This window comes from Phasianus colchicus, chromosome 9 (genome assembly GCF_987193195.1).
Source record: "Phasianus colchicus chromosome 9, bPhaCol1.hap1.1, whole genome shotgun sequence".
Taxonomy (NCBI): Eukaryota; Metazoa; Chordata; class Aves; order Galliformes; family Phasianidae; genus Phasianus; species Phasianus colchicus.
Window position 1 is genome coordinate 15,355,808 of NC_143444.1, and position 18,901 is coordinate 15,374,708.

Consider the following 18,901-nt stretch of genomic DNA (forward strand, 5'->3'; position numbering starts at 1 on the left):
AAATTACTAAGATTGGTTTTAGCCTAAAACCTAAAAGAAAGACCTCGTGTTTTTGCAAGCATTTCTTCTTGGGTGGCTCTTGGCTATTTTGTAATGTATGAATTTCCTTTTGCTAAAGATTTTCTCTGATTCTTCTTCAAAAGGTATTTATCTTCCTTCGTTATTTTGACCTAAATTATGTCTTTCAAAGATGACTGTTTTGTTTTTAAATTTAATTTCTTCTCTAAAATTATTTGCACAGAACTGTATTTCTCCTCTGTAGCTTTTTTTTCTTCATCTTCTCTCTCCGGGGAGGCTGTTGGCTATTTATCAATATTTGATCCTTCTGTAAAGCACGCTTCTGTAAGGTGGCTGTTTATTGTGAAATGATATCTCTCAAAAGTGAATCTTATCAGTTTCTGATATCTTTCTGCCTGCCTGACTTTTAGCTTTTTTAGCTTTTAGCTTTAAAAAGTACATAATCTCTATTTTAACAGAACTAAATGCTATCACTTTAAAGGTAAATACTAAGCAGTAGTATAAGATACATCAGAATCCAGTACAACTTGCAGTGAAACTGTGCCAGGTGTTTGTAGGAAAAAGAGGAAAATTCCCAGCATTTCCTTCAAATATAGATATTGAAAAATGAAAATGGATTTTCATGTTATTATAACCAAAATGAAAATAGTAAAATAAATAGCAGAAAATGCCATGGATACCGTCTGAGCTTTGTTTTGTTGGTTGGTTATATTAGCCAGACTAAATGTTGTTTGATCGAGAACACTCATAATATAAATCCTTTGATTTCAGCAGCGTTGCACTTAGGATAAACCTGAATCCTGGACATTGTAACTTTCTCTTAATTCTGTTTTTTTCTTCAACTGGTGGGAGCTGAACTACTGATATTGTTAGAGATGGAATCATTTTTATTAGGGGGATTATATAATGTCAAAAATATGTGGGAAAATATTTGAGATTTTCTCCTTGTGTTCAAAAGAGGGTAGACAAAAGATAGAATGGAAAATATCTTTAATTCACTCTGCACCTCCCAGTAGTGACAAAAGTGTTTCTCCTGAAATCAAAGTGAGACTACTGTGGTGATCTGCATTTATATCAATTGCAGTAGATACACTACTCTGTCTTTTGCCTGTAGTAGGCACAGAAAGCTTTTGCCAAGGTGCACTTGTCATAGGTACTTTAGCAATATATACAGGTTTTATGCATTTTTAAAGATAATTTCTTTAATGGCTCTTACATATTATAGTTTCAGTAGCATGAAGTATTTCTGTCAGCCTCTTAAAATATCCATTATTCATTCTTAATTAGCTGATCTTCCAGTCTACATAGGAAGTACAGCATTCAAAGTTCTTGATGTTCAGTAGAAGCTTGTATTTTTTAACCTTATTTTTCTCAGTATCTACTATAGTGTAGCACTGTTCAGAAAGCAATTGATTCATAGTTTTGTTTATCAGCAGAGATCAAGGAAGTAAGGAAGTACTCAATGATGAGGTATTTGAAATGCAAAAAAAAAAAAAAAAAAAAAAAAAGCTGATTTTCATTTGCTTTTTGGTTTGTAAGCCTGCCTTTTGAATTCAGTGAGGTCAAATTTCTTTTTTTTTTTTTTCTTCACAGAAACTGCTGAAGCTAAACATATACTTTTTTTCCCTTGACTTATACTAACTTCATTCAGAGGTGTGGAGGGTCAGAAAATTTACCCCATGTGAGGTGACTCCTAAGAAAATCCTGGGGTTCTTACAACTGAGTCCTGATATCCTTCAGTAATGAGGCAGCTTTTTGGTGCTTCAGTAATAGAAAAAGGTCCTAACCCTTTCCTACTCAAAATAACATTCCTCAAAGTACAATCCTGCTTTGCTGCTGGTGCTAAAGGTTTTCTATAGGTACTGAGATTTTCTACCAGCAGCCAATATACCTCAAAGAGGTGAAAGATCAGTGCTGCCATCCATGTCTGAGAATGGAGGGAAGTGCGTTACTTTGTTTACTCCATTTCTGCCTACTGGTTCTAAGGGCTCTTTGGTTACTCTTTGTTTTCCAAGAAAGAAATATTGACATTTATTCCACTTCAATATGTAATTATTGATTGGCATATTTTCATGGGAATATAATTTTTATTTTATTTTATTTTTTTTTTAGATTTAAATGTGAAAGTCAAAGCTATGTTGAAAATACCCTAATTTAGTCCATTTGCAAGAAAAGAAGTTTTAACTTCTGTGCTGGCTGGACAGTTTTCTGTGCTGTATAATACATAAAGAGAAGTATAAACAGCAGCACAAAGTCTGTCTTTGACAATTGGAAGATACTTTTTGCTATTTTGTTTTAATCAAAAGATATTTGTTTATTTCATTGGTTGTGAAGAGTATCACTGTCTGTATCCTACTGCTTTTGGATAAATTTGTGCTGTTAATTAACTACAAATAAATGTCAGCAAACAAGGACTTCAGGGTTTTGAGAAAACAGTCAACCAGAACAAAAAAAAAAAATGATATACATGTAGTCAGAGATGAGAAATTTAAACAGCATCACCACTCATGCTCCATTACTAATAAATTAGGCCATTCGCTATTACCTCAGTTGTGTTACCTGGAAACTAGCTGTATTGAATAATACCTCAAAACAAAGGGAACAAAACTGATCCCCAGCAGTTTGAGTTGTGCATGCAAGTAAAGCTTTGTAGGAAAAGTTTGAGAGTCATGATTTTCCCAGTAGCTTCTCTGCTTCTGCATCCAGTATGTTTTGTTTTCTTTAACCCTATTCTTTGCATTTATTTTGGTATCAGTTAATCTGAGTGCACAGGTTATTCAACAACCCTGTTTTCTAATGCTGGTTTTATTAACAGATCAACCATTCTGTATGCTGCTGACAACAAACATGATGCTGCAGTCATTTGTGATGTTCTTCTGTTTGTTTGAACATCTGAGGTTTTGTAGGACTACTTGTATTGTGTTTACTTTTGAGAGCGTTCATGTAATGTGAAATATTTTTTGTTATTGAAATTTCCCTGACAGTTCTGATCTACCATAAGATATCTGTTTCAGGTCTACCAGAACCAAACAGAGACATTATATTCCAAGGGCTGAAAATGGATCAAGGGTTTTACACATCAAAAGACTTCCTACCTTTGGTAGCTATGGCAAGTAAGCCAGGTGTGTGATACTTTGCTTCTATTGTAAACATATTCAGTAAGTCATTGAGGTATCAAAATGCACAGGTGCTTATACAGCATCGCATGCACCTACGCAGCACCTCCCTGTGAAAAGTTCTGGGCCAAGGTTTTCTCCTGGTGAGCTGCAACCTCAGGAGAGTGTGGTAACATCAGTTCCAGAGGCTGTAAAGCAAATAGTCATATAAAGTATAAAAATTTATGAACCTGGCAATCTATTACCCACAATAAATTACATTTGTTAAATTGAATTGTATTCTATAGATATAATAAGCTTCTCATTTGTATATATTGATATGAATAACACATGATAAATGTAGGATGGTCTTGAAATGATCTGATATTAAAGCATTGCTGACCCACATGAACAGCTACTTTGTATGTTGTTGATAATTTGTTTTACTTGTTGCACCATTCTCCCAAGTCAGTCATGCACTGAATATTCACAAGCACATTTAAAGGGTCAGTAGTTCTCTACCCAGAAATCCTCAGGACAGCGTTAGTATGATAGGAGTTAGGGATACTGGCATCAAATGCAGCCTTTTGTGCTTTAACAGATTTGTTTCGAGTGCAGAAATGGCTGATTTTTCTACCCAGGGAGTGTAGATACTTTTGGTGGCTCTGAAAATGATATCATAAACTGTGGAAGGATGGATGACATGGGACTTATGATTTTTATGCCATGTTTACTCAGTCGAGATTCCCCAGTGTGCTGATAAAAAATAAAAGAAATTTCACATAAAATTTTCTGGATATATATATATAAGTGTGTTCTTAGTGTAGTATGTGGTTTTATGCAGGTGACCACATATTTAACCACACCTATACCACTTTCATCTGCAAAATGTTTTTATTTGAACCATTCTGAAACTTCTTTCAGCATCAAATAGGGTTGCCTGCTTATTTAGAAGACTTTATTAGTGTGTTAAAGAATATTCCTCCTGTGGCAAAGTATTCTGCATGTAGAAGTAATGTTTATTACTCCATTTTATACAAAATATTTAGGAAGGGAAATTTTGCACCTATCCCCAGTCTATCCTATCTCTCTGCAGTTTTGATCAAATGCTTTTTTCTATATATGTTCTTAAGCTCAGTGAGCTCAAATGAGTTGCGTTTTTCTTTACTTTTTTTTTTTTTGGAAGAGTTTTTTAAAAATGAAACAGATTGAGAATATACACTTCAAAACATTTTTTGATTAACAAAAGCAAAGCAAGTCTTCAAAAACAATTCCCCCTCAAAATAATGTAACTAAAGATGCTTCATAGAATTCTATATATATGCACACAAATAGTGTACTCTAAAGCATCTGCCTGAATGAGGGTCTATAAAACTGTGATCTTTTTAATCTTTTTAAATGCTGCGATGTAGCATTCCCAATTTACCAGAATATGTAATTATATTTTATATATTAAGTCTAAAATAAATATAAAAAGACAAACTTTGAAGAATAAACTTTTTTTCTGACTGGCAGTAATAGATTGCTATTTAGTGTTGTTTGTTAATCAACTATCTTAATTTTTCTAGAGTCTGTCTACTGCTGTAGTCACCTCTTGCTCTCTAAAGAAGAAAATTTTAAAATATGTGAATTGTATATTCTGCTCTGTCCTCAGATTTACTATGACATTTCTCTGAACAACAGACTTACCCGCTTTAAAACAGACAGTACTCTGCATGCTTGTTATACTTTCCTCCAAAGGGATTCCCTTGGTAAATACACAGTCATTTACCTTGTGGCTTTGTTACCATTGGCTTATATTTCAAATTCTTGTTTCACTGCACCCTTCCTGCCTTCTGAAAATACTCAGAAAACTGAGACACGGGCTATTGGAGAAATAAAGAACAAAGTGGGCAACCACAACTGATCCACTCTAGGCTAGGCCTGCCATAGCATTTTGAGCAGCCATTCCACTATTGCGCTTGCTCTTTTTCTGTTGTTCGATGTGCAGTTTTTGTGGAGGATTAAATTCATTAAAAATAAACCTGAGAAAAAAAGTTTAGAAGAATTTTAGAATAGGAAGCTTTTTTTCTTCTTTTTTTTTAAGTGGTAAATGCAATTCCATATACATGGGGGAAAATTATAGCATTTGCCATATATCAAGCATTTTACAAACAGAGAGAGGATATATATTTCCAATCCATTTCTGTGTTTAAATTAAAACTACTGTTTTATTGAATAATTTGTGTGTTTCTTTACAACTGAGAATATTGGAAAGCTGCTACTGCTGTAGCAGGATATTCAAGTCACAGTGCAATGATTATACGGTTAGTTTCTCCTGACTGAAATTATCACAGGCTGGTTGAGGATGTAATGTTATACTGTTTATGGCATTGTCTTTAAATTGCAGTAGTTTCCCTAATAAATAGTTCTACTTAAACTGATAGCAAAGTGGAATCTAATGCAAAGAATACACAGAGTGAATCCTTAAATACAAGCTATGGATAACAAACACACAATGTCAACATTCTCTGCATGTAACTTTCTGCAAACACTTTGTGAAAACCACTGTAGATCAACTATTTTTCCCAGTGCAACATCTAGGAATTAGTGTAATAATAATCTTTCTGCCTGATGTTCAGCTGTCATAGGGAATAGTTTCTGTGAACAACATCAGCATAAATGCCTTACAGAAAACTGTGACTAAGGGGCTAACTTTGAGAAGCTATCATCCAAATCTATCAACCACTGAACAGTTTTCTTAAAAAAAAAAAAAAAAAAAAAAAAAAAAGCAAGCGATAGTCATTATGATCTGTAATGAGTTGTTTTTTTTTTTAAGCCATCATGATACTGAGTCTGATATATGAGAAGCTTAATTTTTGTATAAAAGCATATTACAATGCTAATTTCTACCCAAAAGGACTCTCAAAACTAGAACTGCGTCATTTGTATCCTTTCCAGATAGAAAGGTGCTGCTCCTTAGAGTTCTGACTATAAAATTATGTATATGAGCGTATCTTAAAAATGGGAATAAAACTGTCTTTCAGTGAAGCAGAATAATTTGATAGTGACACTCCATGCTTAGAAACTGTAAGATGCAATTTTACACTGCTTTGAGTACAAGTACCTTCTGAGCTGTCAAGCAGAAATGGTTTCTCATACTTGAAAATGGGGTTTTTCCTTTCATCTTTCAGGGATATGTGCCTGTCACTCTCCATTGCCATCAATACATGGAACTGTGATTGTACTTGGGGCAGGAGACACTGCTTTTGACTGTGCAACATCTGCTTTACGCTGTGGAGCTCGTCGTGTGTTTGTGGTCTTCAGAAAGGGCTTCACTAATATCAGGGCTGTCCCAGAAGAGGTAAAAGTGAAAAATGCTGTTTATAAGAAGGAGTAATGGTTGTTATTTCTGTAGAGCCTGAAAGTGCGGTGTTGGTACTTAAAAGATCTTCTAAAATATTTGTTTTTAAAAATGCTCTTACAATATATATAAAAATTTATTTAAGTTCTAAAGCTCAGTTTATGTAGTCTTTGGAAAAGTCACTTCTCTATTGTACCCTGTGAAGTCAGAGAGATGCCTAAATAGGGTAAAATTTCCTGTAAAGTAGGAATCTGTAAAGGTCTGAAAATCTTGGAGGCACCCCAGAGATCCATCAGGCATTTGAGTATTATAGGTAGCTCTTCAGGTCCATGAAATGGACTTTATGGCTGCTGCCTAGTGAATCTCAGTGATCTTGACATAGCTTTGAGAGTCTCTGAATTCTTGTAAGGAAATTACTTATGATGATTTTTGTTTGAATCACTGCCAATGGCAATAGAGAGATGACATTAATCACATATTTCAGTGTTCAAACTGATTTTTAGTTTGACTTTGCACTTTGGCATTTATCAGGACATCTGCAAATTCTGAAACTCACTATGCCTCCTCAATTTATCTGTGTAGCAAGAATTTTTTTTTTTCTGGTTAGATTTTCTTATTTTGGTGCTTCCATTATAATTTTTTTTTGGTGCATCCTCCATACTTTTGAAAGATTATAGCTATTAGTACCTCAATTGCATCTTTAAAAAGGGATTTATGGGAATTTGATCATCTCTTTTCAAGAAGGTGGACATCTTAGAGATCTTATACAAAGTGGATGGAAGTGGAAAAAGAAAGAACAGATGTTCTGAAGCATAATTATGTTTCTGCTGCACTTAAAATAAGACATCTAAACACCGTGAAATTATTGAAGTCATTGTAGCAAAGATTCATGCTATTCAGATTCTTCCTCATTAAGAATCAGCTGTCACTCTGAACCGAAATCTTTGTTAGCAGCTTAGGTCAATTCCTAAAAGTTATCAATGTTCATGTTATCACATCATGCAGCAGTTTTGAAAAAAATAAATTAAAAATAGCTTTGGCTAGTAATGGCCATGCTAGAATGATGTCAGGCTGAACACTTTGTAAGATATTACATGTAAAAGACTTACATTATTTGTCAAGTAAAGACAATCAAACACTGAAGTCTCTACTAAGGCATGCTGTTAGACTTTGGTAATTTTACCACATCAGAGAATATTAAGTATTGGCTGTCGTGCTATTATTTGCACATGGTATTTGGTATTTGATAATAAACAGAATCATAGAAAGCATAAATTGGATCATGTGCTTAATTAATACTATGCCTCTTAAAAGACAGTTGCAAAAAGTAGGTCTTCTGCCCTCAAAGAAGTTATTCAAAGTGACAAGGAAGAATAAGATAATCAGAAAATCACAGAATTGCAGGAGTTGGAAGGGACTTCTAGAGATCAAGTCCAACCATGCTAAAGCAGTTACTCTACAGTACAGCACACAGCTAGGCATCCAGACAGATCTTAATATCTCTAAAGAAGGAGGCTTCACAACCTCTCTGGGTATCCTGTTCCAGTGCTGTGGATTCCAGTGTGGAATTTTCTATGTTCCAGTTTTTGGCTGTTGCTGCTTGTTCTATCACTATACACCACTGAAAAGAGTTTGGCCTCATCGAATTGCTTCCCACACTTTAGATATTTATAAACATTGATAAGATCCCCTCAGCCTTCTCTAGGCTGAACAGATCCAGGTTTCTCAGTCTTTTCTCATATGGGAGATGCTTCAGGCCCTTTACCATCTTTGTCACCTTCCACTGGACTCTTTCTAGGAGATCCCTGTCTTTTTTGAACTGGGGAGCTAGAGTTGGATGCAGTACTCTAGATATGGCCTCACCAGGGCAGTGTAGAGAGAGATCATCAGCCTCAACCTACTGGCCATGCTCGTTTTAATACACCCCAGGATACCACTGGCCTTGTTGGCCACAAGAGCATGTTTCTGGCCAATCTGTCATCCAGCAGGACTCCTAGGTCCTTCTCTGCAGAGCTTGTCTTCAGCATGTTAGCCCCTAACCTGTACTGATGCATGTGGTTATTCCTCCTTTTTATTATCCTTTACCTCCTTTGCCAGATTAAATACCAAGTAGGCCTTAACCTTCCTCACTGCATCCCTGCAGGCTCTGGCTATATTCCTATATTCTTCCCAAATGGACAGGCTCTTTTCCCACTGTTCTTGGACCATCTTCCCTTTGAGTTTATCAATGAACTCCTTGCTCATCCATGCAGGTCTCCTGTCACCTTTCCCTAATGTCTTAGGGATGTACTGATATTAAGTTTAGAAGAAGCAGTGTTTGAGTGTCAATCAACTCTCATGGGCTCCTTCTCCTTCCAATGCTCTAGCTCATGAGATACCTCTAAGAAGGTCCCTGATGAGGTTAAAGTTGGCTCTCCTGAAATACAGCAATCTTCCTTTGCTTCTTCAACGTTGCTTTGCTTCTTCAACGTAAGATCCTGAACTCCACCATCTCATTATTGCTGCATCGTCAGCTGCCTCCAACTTTTACACCCTCAGTGATCCCTCCCTTGTTAGTAAGAACAAGGTCAAGCAGCACACCTCTCTTCATCGGCTCCTCCACCATCTGTGTTAGAAAGTTATCTTCAACACATTGCAGGAATCTCATGGACCATGCATGCTTGGATTGTTTTTTATCCAACAAATATCAGGATGATTGAAATCCCCCATAAGTACCAGTGCCCTGGATCACAAGGCAACTTCCAACTTTTTGTAGAAGGCCTCATCAATTTCCTCCTTCTGATCAGGTGGCCTGTAGTACACACCCACAGCACTGTCACCGGTATTAGCCTGCTCTCACCCACAACCTCTCCATGTGATTGAGTTTCACCCCCAGGTGGAGCTTGATACATTCTAGTTCCTCTGTCACATAAAGAGCAACTCCACCACCTCACCTCACCAGCCTGTCTTTCCTAAAAAGGATGTAAATGTGTCAGAAAACCATTTGCATTGCAAATCTAACAAGTGCCACTGTCTAGAAACTGATTGATTGAGTAGCACAGAAATTAGTATTAAGATGCCTATCAGTATAACATACTCAGTGCCTTCTGCTTAAGAAGAACGTGTGGTAACATCTTGAGTGAACTTTTCATAAAACTTATCATGTTTGCTTATTTATTTCATTACTTCTACTCTACAGATGGAACTTGCAAAAGAAGAGAGGTGTGAATTTCTGCCTTTCCTCTCACCTCGGAAAGTTGTACTTAGAAGTGGACATATTGTTGCAATGGAGTTTGTTCGAACTGAACAGGACAGTGATGGAAACTGGAAAGAAGATGAGGATCAGGTTGTACGTCTGAAAGCTGACGTGGTGATCAGTGCCTTTGGTTCAGTTTTGCGTGATGCTGAAGGTAATCCTGAGTAATGCACTTCATAGATACCAATTGTTTTAGCTGCAGCCATTTTGTGTCCTTTGGCGGTTTTGTGAAATGAGTCTTCAGGAGATTACAAAGCTTGTGACTCAGTCCTTTCAACAGAATTTTGTTTGCCCTTTAATTATACTTCTTAGGACAAAACTAAGAGTATGATTAACATCAGTGTTCTGTATGTTACTGTCTAGAGCAGGAACCCAAATTAGAGGTACAATTGCTCAGTATATATCTTGCTTTCCTCTCAATGCAAAAGGGATAACAAAGAATACTCCTGGGGATTTCTCCTGGGCTTGCTAATTAACCTTAGAGAAACTCATTATACTACAACTTCAGACTGAACTGATCTGATCTCTGAAACCTTTTTTACCTGTTGAATTAAGAATTAGTTAAGAATTAAGACAGATTTGTTATTCTGGTTTAGCCGCTCTGGATATCACTCACTTCTTATGCATACCCAAGAGGACTGTGGCTTCTCTCATACATGCAGGATTTGTTAAATTCTTCTGTGCTTTTCTCAGTATGTCTCATTGTTTACTTGTACTTTACAAACTTCGGACTTTAAAAAAAAAAAAAAAAAAAGAGAGAAGAAATAAAAAGGGAAAGCATGTATTTAGTTCAATAATAAGTATAAAGAAATTGGTATGTAGATGGCATTTCAGTGTCTCAACATATTACTCAGATGCAAAAGAGAGCAGAGGAAAATGAATTCAACTAAGAACACGAGAACTGAGCAAAGCAAAGACTGTGTTCTCTGACACAAGTTAAAGAGTTCAGATGCATGTATCAAAGGCGACTCGAAAGTAAAAACATAGGAACAATTCTAGAATGTTTTGTTGTTGATAATTTTAAAAAATCTTCTGGTTTAAGTCTTTTGGAAGAGTTTCTATAACCTCATGTGATAAATCAAATATTAGTCTATGCAATGTTTGTTTCGTTATGATTCATAGAACTTGTGATAAAGGAATGATTCTGTTTTCTCCTACGTTGCAAACTGCTTCATCTAAAGGGCGAACTTTGTTGTGTTGCTTAGCCATGATAATGTGCCAGCCTTGTATTTTCTGCTATGCATTCACCCTCTAAATGACATGTTGTGAAGTTTTTAAATATGAACACAAAATTTGAGGGGAAAAAAATCACGTAACAATCTGATCACGTAAGAAGAAAATCATTGCCCTTGGGGGTGAGCAACACTCTTCAATTTCAGAATGTATTTTTGGTGAAACTGCTATTAAAACGGAAATCAAATTATAAAGAAAGAGGCAGGAAATATCAGCATTTGTTTTGTACATTGTGAAAGTGAAAAGACTAAGACTGGAGGGAATAAAGTACTTATTCTGAGCACACCATTTCAGTTGCTTTTAAACCTTTATTTTTTGCCTAAGCTGGCCTAACAAAAGTTCAATTTACTTTTCACCATCAAGCTGAATTATAACCAAATCTTCAGACATATACCACAAACTACAGGAACTACAGCAAAACACATAAAAATGTCCAGATATCTTATATTCTTAATGTCTTTCTAAAAGGCATCATATTTTTGTATTCAAGGGATGGAAATATTCAGATTTCTCCAATAAGAGTTTGAGGAAAAAAAAAACACCAGAAATACTTGAACTGGACGAGGCCCTGAGCAACTCAGTCTGGCTTTGAATCTGATCTAACTTTAAAGAAAAGTTTGGACTAGGTGATCTCCAGAGGGCCTTTACAGTCTGAAATTTTCCATTTCCAGATGATTCATGCATGTTGAATAAGCATGTTATTTGTTGCACATGCAGAGTTCTGTCAATGATCTAATTTATAAGGCATCTCTGGCAATAGTGGATGCTGGTTTAGGTGGTATAGTATTGGTATGGGTTAAAGTAGTTTAATGCTGATGTTACTGATGTAAGAGTAAAGAAAATGCTAAGAGAACCAAAGGAAATGAAATGAGACTTAGTCCCTGTTCAGTGAAGTGTAGGACATTCTTTGATAAACCTGTTTTGCTTAACACAACACGAAGATGTGTGCTGCTGGACTGAGCAGAAGTAGTCTATAGGTTAGAAAGCTTTTTCTAGTCTGTTATCCTCATCAAGCTGTTTCGTATTCTCTAGCGTAGTACCTATTACATTTCCACCAAAAATTCCATGCACTCACAGTAGATGTTTAGCCTTTTTCTTTTTTCTTAAATAATATGTTAATTGTGTTTTTAAACAACAGTTCAGTAAATATTCATCCTCCCATTGGAAATCACATAAATGCATCATTCATTAAAAAGAAATCAGTTGTAAATCCATTTTATGCTCATGAAGTTGCTAATAGACAAAGCAGGAGTGTTGCCCTCTAGGCTGTTATAAGATCATTGGTACTTTACTGAAACCAGTTAGGAAAAAAAAAAAAAAAAAAAGGTTAGATTAATCTACTACAGATAGAGTAAAAATAAGGTTTTTCTTTGTTGTTATAAAAAGATCTTGCAAGCACAAACTGCTTTTTTTTTTTTTTTTTTTAAATTATTGCATAGATTACCAAACTCTTCAACCATCATAACTGATTAACATAAATCAACAAGATGAAAGAAAATTTTGTACCCTTTCTGATGCTCCAGCTTTTTTGCCTTATTTATTATTTTGGAGGCCTGCAATGTCTTACTGAAATATCTCTGGCACCATTCTAAATTGCAGCTAATCAACATATACGCATATAATGCTAATTACTTCCTAGTACTGCATGCAGCCTCAACATCCTATTCAAAACAGGTCTAGTTGGTTTTAAAGTCTAAACTTTGAGTACTTTTTTTTTTTTCTTTTCTAATAAGCAAAAGGGAACAACATTTTGGGACTGCAAAATTTTCCTCTGGAACAAATGCCTTTGTTCTCATATATTCTTGTATATTTCTGTGGAGAACCTAAACCTTATGTAGAGAACCATGAGAAAATTGTGGAAAATAGTACGCTTGGTCAGGACGTGCTCCAAAATGGAGTGCAAGACAAGTGTACTGCGTAGAGACTGGCAACATACATTCAGTTCAACATTCTGTTCAGCAAGCTAGTGACAGGCAGAAAATGGTTGGCAGCAGTCTTTCAGTAGGAGCCTCTCCCAGTATACCTGGGCCCAGCTTTAACCAGTTAAAGCACATTCATTCCTGTTTCAGTACATTAGTGGGGCAGAGATGAGGGGAAGCTTTATTGCGCCTTCCTTTGTCTTCTGGGCCTCCAGACAGGGCAGTGTCAGCAGTTAATGAGGCTGTTGGTGTGTGTGATAGTTACAGTTTTACATTTCAGATTAAGAAAGATACAGTGTATTTGTATTTTTCTGAAGTAGTGCTTCTATTCTCTGTAAAGGAAGTCTGTAAGATGGATATCAAAAATAACATTAATGAGCTACTAAAGCTAAAATTACAGGAACTTATGAAATTGGTTAAACATAAAAACCATTAAACTGTTTATTGAAGCTTCACAGATATACTGCAGCTAATGAGCATTTCTGCTATTTAAATAAGCCCAAATTGAACACACATTACATGGATACATAATTAGTCATGGCAGTCAAACACACAGATTCACTTTTAAAGCTTTATTTGAGGAATCTTTTCCATTTGATTTGTTTTGTTAATTAAAATATTTTTTCTGTATTCACTTATATTTTAATATTGTTTTTGCAAGCGCAATAATTTGCTGCTGCTTTTCCATTTGTGTTTATTTGCTCTGTGAATATAGCAAATGGAGAATATATATTCAGAACTGTCCTTTTGTTTGGTATTATTTGTGTTAGCATCATTTGATAGCATTAGAATAATTCAACTGTATGTTATTTTTCATCCAGAAAGTTTATTTCAAACTGTAGATGAGGGCTGTTCTGAAAGTAATGCCTCCTATGTTGCTATGTTGGCCCTCAACATCGCAGATGTTTGTACAGTGGCAGCAGACTGAACCTTCCAACAATATTCCAATGCATTTTGTTGCTATGTGACAGATGGCAGCAGGGGGGCACTCTGACAAATTGACATCTGACATGTCATGGAAGTGGCTATGAAGTAAAGGTGTGCCACTGTATTCCTCCACGCAAAAAAAAAAAAAAAATAATAATAATAATAAAAAAATAAAAAATGGCACCCACTGACATTTGTTGATGCTTGTTGTGCATTTATGGAGACAAAAAAGTGGATGTGAGCACACTGAGGTGGTGGGTGGTGAATTTCAGCTGTGTGACGTCGGTCACCTCCACTGGTGCTGATTTCTATGAGCACATCATGCAGCTCTTCTTCATGGCTGGAAAAAACGCACAGCTAATGGTGCTGACTGTGTTGAAAAATGGTGTTTTGTAGCTGAGAATTTTCTCTATCAAATAGTATTGTTTTGCTCTTTGTATTTGTTGTGTTTTCCATGGAAATAAATGGGATTTGTTACATTCAGAGCAACTTATGTATAATATCAGGATATAAAGGAGAAGGCAACACAGGCACGAGATTGCACTCTGAATTTTGAAGAAAAAAAAAAATCTGTATTAGTTTGGAACTTTAAAGAATGTAAGACTGAAAGCATTAGAAAGACATTACTCTGTCCCAAACAGAGCACCAACAAAAATAGAAAGCTTGTTGTTCAATGGCAAACAGCAGCTCAGAGAACGGATAGCCAGGTTCATCTCCTTACAAGCTCAGGATAGGCTCCAAGATTCTTTCTCACACCTTGCAGAGGTAAAGAAAAAGCTTCCACTTGGGAAGACCAATGTTCTTCCCTTCTTCTTGCAGGCAGTGTAGAAAATAGTCCCTTCAATCACCCTGGATATAAGATCCTATATTTGTAAGGACATTAGGAATTCTTATAAGATGCCTTTGAATCATGTCCTTATTTTTACTTAACCTAAATCTTGGAGATTATAAGAAAAACAGAAGGATAGCTGCTGGATACCATGTCAACCATACCACAAGGGAAATGTGCTTTCTCAGTTTTAAAAACACTGAATCAGGCAGATAAATCCTCAGTCTCCAGAGGGAGGTGTTTCAAGCAGATGCATATTGGACTTTTTGGCACTCAAAAAGCTTTTGATGTAATTATGGCCATACACTTATTTTAGCACAAAACAATCCAAAGATGAATTTGAGAAAAGCAGCAGATCTGGGATAGCTGAGGTAATACCCATTTTCCCCCCAAGATTAAAAGAAAGTAGTAGTCATAACTTGTAGTTGTAAATAATTTCCTGTGAAAAAACTACATCGACAGTGGTGTGTTGCCCTCTAATACACAGACTGTGGTTTGGTATTATCTCAGAGAAAAAAAAAAAGTCCCAACCCCAGTACCAAACCCTGCTGCGGCAAGTTTTCCACTGTGATTTTTTTCTTCTGAACATGCCTTTACAAGTCTGTATGTATTTGACTTGTGAGAACTGTCTAGACCTCATGCTGAGATGGCACCACTGCAGTCAGTAAGTTATGCTACGTATGGCTGATTGATGATTGAAAGTTGTCTTGACGTACAGTCTGAGACATAAAGAGGAAGTTAACATATTGATTTATAAATACTACTGACGTATAATAGGACTACTATCAGCAACTACAGGCACTTTCCTTAAAAAAAACAAAAGCAAAAACCCAACCCAACAAACTCTCATTTCCAGACTGAAAAGTCTCTCCCTCTGAAGGTTCTGTTTGGTGTGACCTTTCCATAATTTAAATATTTTTAAAGGAAGCAATTTCATAACTTTTTGATTCTGCTACTAGGCAAATATTATTCTTGCCAAGTTAAGCCAAAACTCTGCAGGGTAGGAGGGATTGTGCAAGCAGTACGTCTTGAATATAGATTAAATGCTTCTGCTTTCAGCTTAAAATTGTGATTCTGCTTTCTGAAGCAGATGAAAAAAAAATCAAATCCAAAATTTTGGGTTTGTGTCCTATGGACATTTGTGTTTGCCAAGGGTAAGAAGGAGAGCATAGGTGGGATAAGCAGATTTAAATATTTGTATCTTGCTTTTGATTTTATTATTTTGCCCCTTATTATACACAGCTCTCCTTTTTGAAATACCCTTGTGATATTTGATTTGGAAATGAAGAGAGATGCAGAGCCTGGGAAGAAAATTCCATCATGACATTGTGTGAGAATGTCTTTGAAGGTCGCTGTACACCTGGGTGTACACTGGGGCAGTAGTGTGAATTTGCCCTTGTGTTGGTGTAGAAGAAATATTCTTGTTTTAAGCTAGCAGGTTTCTCTTTTACATATATGACAGCACAAGAACATCAGTTTAATTGACCTTGGCAATCTGCATCTGCTAGCGGTGTGTCCCTGAGGGGCAGCACAGTTTTAAGCTGCATTTTATTGCAAAATCTTCAGTTCCTTTAGACTTAAAGTCACATAAAAATAACTCACTCTGATATATGGCATCAACATTCGCTGAAAATATTTATTGAAAATGTGATTCTGTTCATGAAGCTGCTCTGGAGTGTCTCAGCGATAATAAAATAATGTAAGAAGTTGCATAATCAAAATCACGTTAAGAAAGAAAGATTATTTTTAAGATCATTTATTTGTAGTCAATGCTATTTGTCAAACAGTTTGTCTGATTTTTTAGTCATTTCTTCTACGTTGTTTTTAAGGGTAATATTAGTTCACACACAGAATGCCTATATATACTGTTTACTGGCTTGAAAAAAAATTAAGATATCTTAATGATCTAAATATTGAGAAATTTCAGTGAAAAATATAGGAAAGATCATCTTTGTGTAATCATTTTATTTTTATTGTTTCTATAATTTCACTCCTTATATATATGTGTTTCAAATTGAGCCTTAATTTCAGAATATACTGAGCTTAAATTATCAATATTATATGTTTTCTATTTTGTTGTAATGTATCTTTTCCAGAAAGAAAAAAAAAATGCTTTAAATCAATAAACTTTTTCAAAACCAAAGCTATCAAAACATAGCATTTCCTGGTAGGGAAAATGTTGCATATGAAAGTTTTCTATAAGGTTTGATAGTGACCTATTGAAAAGTAGCAGTGTATCATTTCTGTTGTGAGCATTAAGAAATGTGTGAAGTAAATTCTGAATGAATTTCTAGAAATCATAAACATTCTTCTTAGGCTATAAACCTCAAAAATCATATGTGGTATATTAAGTTGTGCAGGAGTTAATGTGTTAAGTTTTCAGGTGAAAAGCATGTTGATGTGGAAAGTACAGTACAAAGCTATGGGTGGAGGGGAAAAAAAATTTCCTTTGTTAGCACTGTTCTTAGTAGGGTTTTCAGAGGCACTGGATTTTTTTTTTTTTTTTTTTTTTTCCCTTGGATGTAAATATTACTAGTGCGAAAGACTTTGTAACTTCTGGGGTACATTGTTTCTTTTCAGGGAGAGAGCAAAAGAACACTAACAGCAATTATTTCTTGTAGTCAGTCACTTCTTGTGACTCTTGTCTACTTGTATTTTGTACACACGTCTGCTTTTGCAGGCACAGAGGAACCGACCACTTACTGATGTTACTGAAGAACTGCTCCATATAGTAGAGATATTCTTCGGAGTGCTACTGACTATGTACCTCTACTACCTCAACATTAATGTTTCTGTATGGAAAGTAATTTTTCAGTTCTGTCATAAACTCACATTTAATTAAGTGAAAAAATTAGACCTTGGAACTGCTTTTCTAATTGTTATCAGAATGTATTTGAGAGATTCTGGCAGCATTTTTTTTCTTTCTTCTGTTAACATATTTGTCCTTCATTTTAATTGCAGTGAGAGAGGCCATGGCACCTATCAAGTTTAACAGATGGGGTCTTCCTGAAGTAGATCCAGAAACCATGCAAACGAGTGAACCCTGGGTTTTTGCAGGCGGCGATATCAGTGGTCATGCTAACACTACAGTGGAATCAGTAAATGATGGAAAACAAGCCTCTTGGTACATGCACAGATACATACAGGTAACTATTTATTTATTACAGGTTAAATATGCAAGTCTTGAATCTAGATTATTTGGTGGTTTGTACATTACATAGTCATTCAACTTAGATTGCATACTTGATTTTGAGGAGTTGAATCCAGTTCTCTTATATTATCCTAACATTGAAATCTAAAAAACTATTTCTGAATTCCAGCTGTGAATTCCAGTCAGGAAAAATACACAGAGCAAGTAGAAGTCCTAGTTGGTAACTGGGAAAAAGGAAGCGAGTCCATTGTTATAGAAAAAGTAAAATATCTCAATGCTGCGTGAAGTAAAAAATAATACTACTACCATTGATTCATAGGGAAAGACATTTTTAGTATTTTTGGAGTACAAGTGTATTAACAGTTTACAGAGAACTCCCATGATCTACATGAGAACCAGAGTTGGCTTTACTGAGGCTGATCAAATGGAAACACAAGACAAAATAGTCACTGAATGCAAAGAGGAAAATAACACAAAGGACAATTTATCTGAGTAATGAAAATATAAAGGGTATAGACTTGAAAAACCTAGTAACTGTTAGCCCTGCCTTTTCTAGTTGAGGAGAGAGCACTAAGTGTAGAGGAGCTGTCAGAGACAAGATACAGCCCGTGTGCAGACAGCCAGCTGACAAAGACTGTGTTCATTGTGTAAGGAACTTTTTAGAAATACGATACATGATTCATTCTTCCACCAAAAGAGATTTGAACAACTGAAGTTGGGACTGTAACAGCTCGATGTCTTTCTCCCCCATCCATCTGCTCAAAGCCTCACTGATTGCATGTTTGTGCAATTTCATGCTGTTGGGGTCTGATTTCACTTCCTAAAAATACTTCAACTGAAAGCTTGTTGTTAGTATCTGTGCATATTTTTTTTTCACTTGATCTAAAGCACTATTTGTGTCCTGGCTTCTTCAACCCTTTGAAAGTGCTGAGTGTGAAACATCTTTAAATCATGACCTACTTGCTTAATTTTTCAGTACACAGTGAATTTGGGTAACTGTGATACTGGGACATCTCCTTTTTGTCTCCTTCCTCTTTAGCCCCTATAAATACAAGTATCACTTGAAACCCCTCCTTTTTTGTGTTGCTTCCTCCTCAAAGCTTTCCTCATAAAACCATGACCCTTTTTTTCTTTTCCCCTGGTATGTATTG

General features: G+C 35.7%; 1 protein-coding gene across 3 annotated transcripts in view; it reads left to right on the forward strand.

The window, feature by feature from the left end:
- DPYD (dihydropyrimidine dehydrogenase) overlaps positions 1-18,901 on the forward strand; it is a 331,601-nt gene that overhangs the window by 148,936 nt on the left and 163,764 nt on the right. For all 3 annotated transcript variants that reach the window (XM_090146313.1, XM_031614751.2, XM_090146314.1), the window contains exons 9-12: positions 3,033-3,140; positions 6,287-6,456; positions 9,635-9,845; positions 17,561-17,745. In XM_090146313.1, the coding sequence (XP_090002439.1) occupies positions 3,033-3,140; positions 6,287-6,456; positions 9,635-9,845; positions 17,561-17,745 (674 nt within the window). The remainder of the gene's footprint in view (positions 1-3,032; positions 3,141-6,286; positions 6,457-9,634; positions 9,846-17,560; positions 17,746-18,901) is intronic.